General features: G+C 39.2%; 2 protein-coding genes across 3 annotated transcripts; both read left to right on the top strand.

Annotated features, from left to right (window-relative positions):
- On the top strand, positions 1-2,660 carry LOC110521361 (troponin I, fast skeletal muscle). Its single transcript, XM_090231217.1, is given in 5 exon segments — positions 1-45; positions 278-413; positions 705-796; positions 883-1,056; positions 1,225-2,660. Coding segments are annotated over 5 exon segments (513 nt in total). The 5' UTR covers positions 1-15; the 3' UTR covers positions 1,306-2,660.
- Positions 2,661-2,923: 263 nt separating this feature from the next.
- On the top strand, positions 2,924-8,039 carry LOC110521359 (troponin I, fast skeletal muscle). Of its 2 annotated transcripts, XM_090231216.1 has the most exons (8): positions 3,074-3,193; positions 4,506-4,635; positions 5,022-5,054; positions 5,208-5,244; positions 5,445-5,570; positions 6,614-6,703; positions 7,215-7,388; positions 7,536-8,039. In XM_090231216.1, the coding sequence occupies exons 3-8, from the start codon at positions 5,047-5,049 to the stop codon at positions 7,617-7,619; spliced, it is 519 nt and encodes a 172-aa protein (XP_090087342.1). In that variant the 5' UTR covers positions 3,074-3,193; positions 4,506-4,635; positions 5,022-5,046; the 3' UTR covers positions 7,620-8,039. The 2 variants fall into 2 exon arrangements, with proteins under 2 accessions (XP_021454538.1, XP_090087342.1); XM_021598863.3 differs by lacking the exon at positions 4,506-4,635 and having other exon boundaries at positions 2,924-3,193.
- The last annotated feature ends 1,305 nt before the right edge of the window (positions 8,040-9,344 follow it).

A 9,344-nucleotide genomic window follows, 5' to 3' on the forward strand; every position in this document is an offset into this window, starting at 1 on the left:
CTTCACAGGAAAAGGATGACCTCGAGCCGCAAGCATCATCTAAAGGTAAATCAACACAGTTCAATGTGACAACATTCTATGTATTCTTATGCTTGGCAAATTAGGTGCAAACTGCATTTTGTCAATGGGTTTCCTATATGAGCAGTATATGACTCTGTGTATGCCAATGTGCATTTCTATCTTTTTGACCTCCACTAAGCACACCAGCGTGTCCTGAATGTACACCAAGCCAGGTACTGGACTAGGTTTGGCCTCACTGTGTTTCCTTTTCCTCCAGAGCTTGTGTCTCTCGATTGCGGCTACTTTTCTGGCAGCAGAGAAAAAGGAGTCCATGCAAGAGAAAGAAGATTTCATGGCTCAGATCCCCATCATGGATTTGTCTGGAAATCAAGCGGCGCTGGTAGTACCATACTGTTTATTGATTTGAGTTTGTCGTAATGAGGTGGGATTCGTAGATGTATACACACTCCATTGTCTTCCTTTTGTGGTTGCTAATGTCTTATTTTAATTCCACAGCGGGGGATATAATTTCACACAGACGTCTTGGCAAAGCCTTCATCAGTATGTCAAATGAAAGGTTACCACCTCTCCCTCTCTAGATAGCTGTTGCCTGTAGAAAGTGGTTAATTCCACCCTCTTTAGCTACTGGTGCCATACTGATGCCTCTCATACAAATGATCTGTAGTGTGTTGATGTGCACACAGGAAATGATTAAAAAAAGTTGGCCCAGACCATTGACAAGGTTGATGAGGAAAGATATGACGCCGAGGCAAAAGTGAAGAAGACAGACAAAGAGGTACAGTACTTTGCATTCCATATTGTCCTCATCCTGGAAACATATAGCGCTGGTCTTGACTATGTGTTGACTCACCCTCTTCACAGATCGAGGACCTGAAGATGAAAGTGGTTGAGATCCAGGGCATAAAGAAGCCAGCTCTGAAGAAAGTGCGTATGTCTGCTGATGCTATGCTTGCAGCTCTGCTGGGCACCAAGCACAAGGCTTCCATGGATTTCAGAGCCAACTTGAAAGAAGTGAAGAAGGAGGTCAAAGAGGAGGTGGGTATTTGTGTGGAGAATTACGAAGCAGAGAATCACAGTACTTTGCGAGTTGGCAACCTTTTCCCCACATGTATTCAGGGCTTTGATGAAAGGATCAATTACATTTATTTCATATTATATCCTCAAACACTGAGAATGTCACATCGTACATTTTATGTCATGCAGGAGGAAGTCGGTGACTGGCGTAAGAACGTTGATGAACAGGCTGGCATGGACGGCAGGAAGAAGAAGTTTGAGACCGCATAAATTACCAAATTAGTTTGGGTGTTCAAAACTACGGAGGATACAGAGTGATTGATCTATCTTTTATGTTATTTTGTTGTGCTGTTACAGAGTTGGATATGGAAGACCTAAGGTCGAGATTTGAGGCAAAGACATGTTTATCTTACAGCATAAGATAAGCCCTTATACTAACTGTAAACTGTAATTGAATTGTAACTTATTTTCCAAATATACAGGCTTACTGGAAATATATACAACTGCCAAACTGCAGTAATTCAATAAATGTTGGCAACATGGTGGAAACATGAACATGAACATGGTGGAAACATGAACATGAACATGGTGGAAACATGAACATGAACATGGTGGAAACATGAACATGAACATGGTGGAAACATGAACATGAACATGGTGGAAACATGAACATGAACATGGTGGAAACATGAACATGAACATAGTGGAAACATGAACATGAACATGGTGGAAACATGAACATGAACATAGTGGAAACATGAACATGAACATGGTGGAAACATGAACATGGTGGAAACATGAACATGAACATAGTGGAAACATGAACATGAACATGGTGGAAACATGAACATGAACATGGTGGAAACATGAACATGGTGGAAACATGAACATGAACATGGTGGAAACATGAAACATGGAAATGGTATCAATTTTATGATTCTGTGTTGTGGTAAATTATTTTACTCCTTTCAGATTTGGTCCCTCCATGCTTTTGGATGTAAGGTATTCTGGAGTATGGTTGGAAAAAAGTTGGCTTTCTGAAAAATCATCTTATTTGCTTCTTATTCTGGGAATCTTCCAACCGGGATTTCTGGAAAACCTGGTAATTTTGGGAAAGTTACTGGAATTTTGTAACACAAATTCTGGAGACACCTAGAACATCTGGGGTGGAGGTTATTTATTAAATACATCTATTAGGTTATCTATTAAACCACAAGATGTCAGTATAGTAGACTACCTTTAATTTCTGCTGATTCTTCCTCTCTCTCTCAGTCACTCTGCCCAACTCTCAATTTAATACAATCCCCTTTCTCTGAAAGTATAGCAATGGAAAAATGGGGGAAGTTGGTGAGTTTTGAACAAACAATGGCAATCTGCACTGTTCCCCAAATGTAGCCAAGCAGAATCATGAGTAGAGTAGCATTTCACTTACTACGTGTTATTTACTAGTTTGTTTAACTCCATTTGTCATGTGTTGGCCTGATTAAGCACTCAACATATTATCAATATGGCCTAACATATAATTCACAGTTGCTGTGCTTTTAGGTTTGAAGGAAACATGATGGAATTGAGGTTTATTGTGTTTTGTCTTTAAGATAATAAATCAATTTCTGATTTCAATACAATTTAAATTTCTGAGTGCTTTACTGATTCGATAAAATAACCACTTTTAAAACTGTATTAGGATTTTCAAGAACTTGTTTTTCTAGAATTGATAATATGATTCACTTGTTGAGTTATATTACTATGATTCACTTGTTGAAGTAGACTCCCACTTCAATTAATTTAGATTTTAGAAATACAGTATCATATTTTTTATATTCACTCTTATCTATAAATACTTTCCCTATCCCTCCCATACTGAACTGTAATTCTATACTCACTGCTCAGAGCAACATATGTCTTGAAAGACATCTTGAAGGAAAGAACATTTATGAGGTGAACAGGGCTGGGCATAGTGTATTTCAGGAGCTCGATGTTCCATTGGTCTGACATGGAAACTACTTCCATAAAGAGGACCCAGTGTTTCTGCTGATGCATCATCCGACACCATATATACCGTTTTCATGTTTCACCGCATGTCGCTTGTCAGTGTGCTAGTCTTCCATTCTTCCTCCTGGTGTGTTCTGCCCTCCTCCTCCTCCTCTTCCTCTCATAGGTGAGAATCTCTCTTTTCCTGTCTCTCTATCAAACTCTCTGATTGTGTTGCATCACTGGGATTAAAATCACAAGGAATAGAAATAGACTAAAGGGCCTCCCAACCAATGGCAATCTTAACAATCCAACACACTCACTGCACATGGGTGTATTTCTGTTTACCACTTTATGGATCATTACCAAATGGAGCATATGGAACAGATATAATCACCTGGCAAAACAGGTGAGGTAAATAAGTCAGACTTTCTTTCTTTTTGTAAAACTTTGACTAGGGTTCTGGTTAGGGGTTACACTCTAGCAGTCAAAGCTGGTAAAGACACAACATAAATACAGACCTCTGAGTTATTGAGTTTCAGATAAAGATCTCAGGCACAGAATGTTCTGTGTGAGATTCATTGATTACATTTAGATGATTGTTAATTCAATATAAAATGGTAAGTTCATAGTGTTATACACTGTGATGGAGAATATGATAGCTGGGAAAGTTTTTCGTTTTCCATTCAAAAAATGTGGTGCATGTTTATTTGAGGTGGTGGATGGAGTAACAGCTTTGTAATACTGTGTAATAGACAGCATGCTAAATGCCATGTTAATTGTCATGTATAGGTCAACAAAAATAAAAAGTGGAGTTTTGCGATAGATCTTAGCTTGCTAAATTGTGTAGTTGACATGATGATTTGAAATTAAATCATTAATTTGATTAGATTATGAATGACTGGGAAAGTAACGCTTTTTTGATGTTTTCAGTTATCAATAACTTTTAACTGAGACTTACTTGGGGAAGAAAATAGCAAACCATTATATCCATTGATGAGTGTGAGGACCTTGATTCAACACAATCACATCTGTCTACAGAATGAAGAAGATGCTGTTGATTGATGTATTTAGGAAGGGTTTTCTGATATACAGCACCGCAGCAGGTTAATTAATCGAGACTTGCGTCTCTGAAGGCAGCAGCAGTTCAAGTTTATTAGGGTTTCACATTCTAACAACCATTAAACAAGTCAGACAACTGACTCTAGCAGTCCAGATATAGCTTTCTCGGAATTGCCTCAGACTCTAGCTCTGAAAATGTATCATATTTCCCCTAAGAACCTAGTTTGGCCAAGTGTTCCCCAATCTTCAGCTCAATATCAGAATATGATCTTTAGACGAGACATGTCTCTCGCTTTTGCACCTATTGCACCTATTGCACCCTACTGATATTCTAAATGTTTATTTTTTAATCATAAGTATCAAGCACGCGCTCCAGCAGGTGTATCTCACTGATCATCCCTAAAGCCAACACCTCATTTGGCCGCCTTTCGTTCCAGTTCTCTGCTGCCTGTGACTGGAACGAATTGCAAAAATCGCTGAAGTTGGAGACTTTTGTCTCCCTCACCAACTTCAAACATCTGCTATCTGAGCAGCAAACCGATCGCTGCAGCTGTACATAGTCTATCGGTAAATAGCCCACCCAATTTTACCTACCTCATCCCCATACTGTTTATATTTATTTACTTTTCTGCTCTTTTGCACACCAATATCTCTACCTGTACATGACCATCTGATCATTTATCACTCCAGTGTTAATCTGCATTCGCCTACCTCCTCATGCCTTTTGCACACAATGTATATAGACTCTTTTTTTCTACTGTGTTATTGACTTGTTAATTGTTTACTCCATGTGTAACTCTGTGTTGTCTGTTCACACTGCTATGCTTTATCTTGGCCAGGTCGCAGTTGCAAATGAGAACTTGTTCTCAACTAGCCTACCTGGTTAAATAAAGGTGAAATAAAAAAAATACAAAATAAAAAAAGCAAGTTTTCTCTGTTGTGCTTCCATTCAGGGTGTGAAACACAACAACAGCCAAGATGTCAGAGTAAGTCTTGAAATTTGTCTAACATTCACTAAAAGTGTAATTCCAGACTTCCAGCCTGACACAAAACATGTCCAATCCACCCTTATGTTCTCTCAGCAATGCACATAACTGTTATATCCCTAACAACATGTCAAATCCATGTTTTTTTCACAGTAAAAAGATGACATCGAGCCGCAGGCATCATCTGAAGGTGAACCAAGACAATGAATTATGGTCCATTGGATGAAACAAGTATTTCACACCAATGTCCAGTACTTGACTGAATTAGTTTGGGCATAAATTAGACTGGTTTTATAAATTTCAACCTCTTTAATCCTTTAGGTAATCTTTTGTGCCCCAATACTACATAGTAGACTGGGTTTGTCTTTACTATGTTTCTTTGTCCTACAGAGCTTAGTGCTCCAGATTGCGTTTGAGCTTATTGAAGTGGAGAAAAAGGAGGCTGTGCAGGAGAAAGCCAATTTCATGGCTGAGCTCCCCGCCCTGGATTTGTCTGGAGATCAAACGGCGCTGGTGGTACGATACAACGCTAATAATTAATTCATTTACACAAACTTCACGCATCTGGAGACCTACATTTCCCTCACTAACTTTAAACATCAGCTATCTGAGCAGCTAACCGATCGCTGCAGGATCGCTGCAGCTGTACATAGTCCATCTGTAAATAGCCCACCCAATCTACCTACCTCATATTGTTTTTCTTCACTTTGCTGCTCTTTTGCACACCAGTATCACTACTTACACACCGTCATCTGATCATCATCATCTGCTCATCTATCACTCCAGTGTTAATCTGCTAAATTGTAATTACTTTGCTTCTATGGCCTATTTATTGCCTTACCTCCTCACGCCATTTGCACACACTGTATATAGACTTTCTTTTTTTCTATTGTGTTATTGACTGTACACTTGTTTACTCCATGTGTAACTCTGGGTTGTTGTTCGTGTCGCACTGCTTTGCTTTATCTTGGCCAGGTCGCAGTTGTAAATGAGAACTTGTTCTCAACTAGCCTACCTAGTTAAATAAAGGTTCAATAAAATAATAAAAAAACATCTACTCCAATGTATTTAGGCCTCACATTGGTGGTTCTTGTAATAAGCCGTGTGGATTTGCCTACAAAGTACACAGACTCTAAATAACTGTTGCCTAAAGAGACTGATTCCTTCAGGAGAGAAGAGTTTCTCATAGGGGTGGCAGGGTAGCCTAGTGGTTAGAGCGTTGGACTAGTTACCTGAAGGTTGCAAGTTCAAACCCCCGATCTGTCATTCTGCCCCTGAACAGGCAATTAACCCACTGTTCCTAGACCGTCATTGTAAATAAGAATTTGTTCTTAACTGACTTGCCTAGTTAAATAAATAAAAGAGAGTTACCCTGATGAAGACAGCTTGGCTGTCAAAACAGTGGTAATTGCATCTGAGCTCCTAGAGTGTGCGACTCTCTTTTATCTTTAAGTTTTCCACTCCGCTAGCCAGCACCTCGTCTTAATAGGTGTGCGTTTCTTTTTCTTCTAAATAAATACAAATTACCTGACTGATTTCATGTGTTTGTGTACCAACAGGAAATGCTCAAAAAGTTAGCCCAATCCATCGACAAGGTTGATGAGGAAAGATATGACGCAGAGTCCAAGGTGACGAAGGCAGACAAGGAGGTATTTTCTATTCCATCTTGTCCTCATCATGAAACAAACACATACCCATAGAATTTAAAATTGAAACACAACAAACACACAACCCTGGATTGAACAACCAATTATTATTTGCTATGTAACCAACCTCCTATTTAATCCAGATTAACAAATTGTTATCAGATGTATACCGTAGTTTGTAAAAAAAAAAACGTCTTACCCAAATTTCCTTGACTAACCGGTGCCCCCACACACTGACTCTGTGCCGGTACTCCCTGTATATAGCCTCGCTACTGTTATTTTATTGTTACTCTTTAATTATTATTATTATTATTATTATTAAAAAAAACTACAGTTTATTTGAGTAAATACTTTCTTAACACTTTTATTCTTAAAACTGCATTGTTGGTTAAGGGCTTGTAAGTAAGCATTTCACTTTAAGGTCTACACCTGTTGTATTTGGTGCATGTGACAAATCAAATTCGATTTTTGACACGGCAAATTTTATCTTCCTCCTGACTTGCTCACTTCACAGATTGAGGACTTGAGAATGAAAGTGGTTGAGATCCAGGGCATGAAGAAGCCAGCTCTGAAGAAAGTGCGTATGTCTGCTGATGCTATGCTTCAGGCTCTGCTGGGCACCAAGCACAAGGCTTCCATGGATTTCAGAGCCAACTTGAAAGAAGTGAAGAAGGAAGTCAAAGAGGAGGTGGGTATTTGTGTGGAAACCTACAAAGCAGAGAATCACAGTACCCGAGTATTGTGTCCCAAATGTGTTCTGAGCTTTGTGGAAAAAGGATCAGTTATTTCATATTTTATCCTCTATTTGTGACATCATAAACTTTCTGTCATGCAGGCAGCGGATGCAGTTGGTGACTGGCGCAAGAACGTTGATGAACAGGCTGGCATGGATGGCAGGAAGAAGAAGTTTCAGGGTTAAACACATTCAGTTTTCAGTCAGAGCCGACTTTTGTGTTTTGTCGTATTGTGGTACAGAGACGGATTTATATGACCTTGTTGTTAGGTATCCCTGCAGGAAGAGGATCTTTGATTTTAAAATGCTATTATTTTTTGATACTGTAGGTTCAAATATGTATTTGACACTATGGTTTTGGATATCTCTCTCTCCCCTCTCCCCCACTCTCTCTCTCTTTTTCTCTCGCTGTCTCTCTTTCTTTCTATTTACCTTTTCAGTGTAATTTGCAAATGTTTTTGGCTATTGTATAGTGAGATGGAAAGGGTAAATATTTGTAGCTTCACCCACTCTTAACATCACACAGCTTCCCATCTGCATCTGTAACATTCACTAAAAGGAGTATATTCACTAACAGAAAAATAAAAATAAAAACAATTGTAAAAAGCGTGTGATTGTTTTTGTAGTGTTTTCCTACAAGATCATTGCCAGTTAGGCCCAAATTGTCACTGGGCGTGCTTCTGCCAGCAAAAACATTACACTCAAAGAATGCGTGCATATTTGCCCAGATGAGCCCTTAGATCACAATATCTTTGAGTCTGTAAGGTTCTGTAATTGATCCAGCAGCCTTGCTGTAGGATGTTGTTTGTGTTATGCCAAGCTTGCATTTAGATCTGGAAATTGGACCTGTGCAATGAATAGATCCAACCCAATGCATATAACTAACATTTACAGGATTCCATGGATCTAGATCTATTTTTGTTATTTATATTTAGAATTTAAAATTGAAACACAACAAACACACAACCCTGGATTGAACAACCAATTATGATTTGCTAAGTAACCAACCTCCTATTTAATCCAGATTAACAAATTGTTATCAGATGTATACCGTTTGTAAAAAAACATCTTCTTAACATCTGTTTTAGCTAATGGAAAGGCATTGGGAAATGGTCATGTGATATTAGTGTACCATATTTGTTAACACATGAATGCCCTTCAAAAAATAATAATAATAATAATAATATTAATAATGATGATGATAATAACGGATTTCATATATATAGTAATTTTCCAGATGCTCCACCAGAGGCCTCCACATGTTGAAATATTAGGAAGTTTGGGCTGCCATTGTCTTTTTACCTTTATTTTAGCAGGGAGTCTTATTGAGACCGAGTGTCACGCCCTGACCTTAGAGCGTTTTATGTCTCTATTTTGGTTCGGTCAGGATGTGATTTGGGGTGGGCATTCTATGATCCTTTTTCTATGTTTTTGTATTTCTTTGTTTTGGCCGGGTATGGTTCTCGATCAGGGACAGCTGTCTATTGTTGTCTCTGATTGGGAACCATACTTAGGTAGCTTTTTTCCACAGGGTTTTTGCGGGTAGTTAATTTCTGTTTAGTGTTTTGCACCTTTCTGGACTGTTTTGGTTATTGCCTTTGTTATTTTGTTATAGTGTTCTGTTTTAATAAAGAAAGCATGAACACTTACAACGCTGCACTTTGGCCCGATGAGTCCTCTTCTTCAGAAGACGAATACCGTTACAGAACTACCCACCACAAATGGACCAAGCAGCGTGGTAAAGTGGAGCAGAGGGTTCAGGACTCCTGGACTTGGGAGGAGATATTGGACGGACAGGGGCCCTTCAGTCCGGAGATTCCAGAGGCGCCCTTCAGTCCGGAGCTTCCAGAGGCGCCCTTCAGTCCGGAGCTTCCAGAGGCGCCCTTCAGTCCGGAGCTTCCAGAGGCGCCC

This window comes from Oncorhynchus mykiss, chromosome 4 (assembly GCF_057628025.1).
Source record: "Oncorhynchus mykiss isolate SJ-2025 chromosome 4, ASM5762802v1, whole genome shotgun sequence".
Taxonomy (NCBI): domain Eukaryota; kingdom Metazoa; phylum Chordata; class Actinopteri; order Salmoniformes; family Salmonidae; genus Oncorhynchus; species Oncorhynchus mykiss.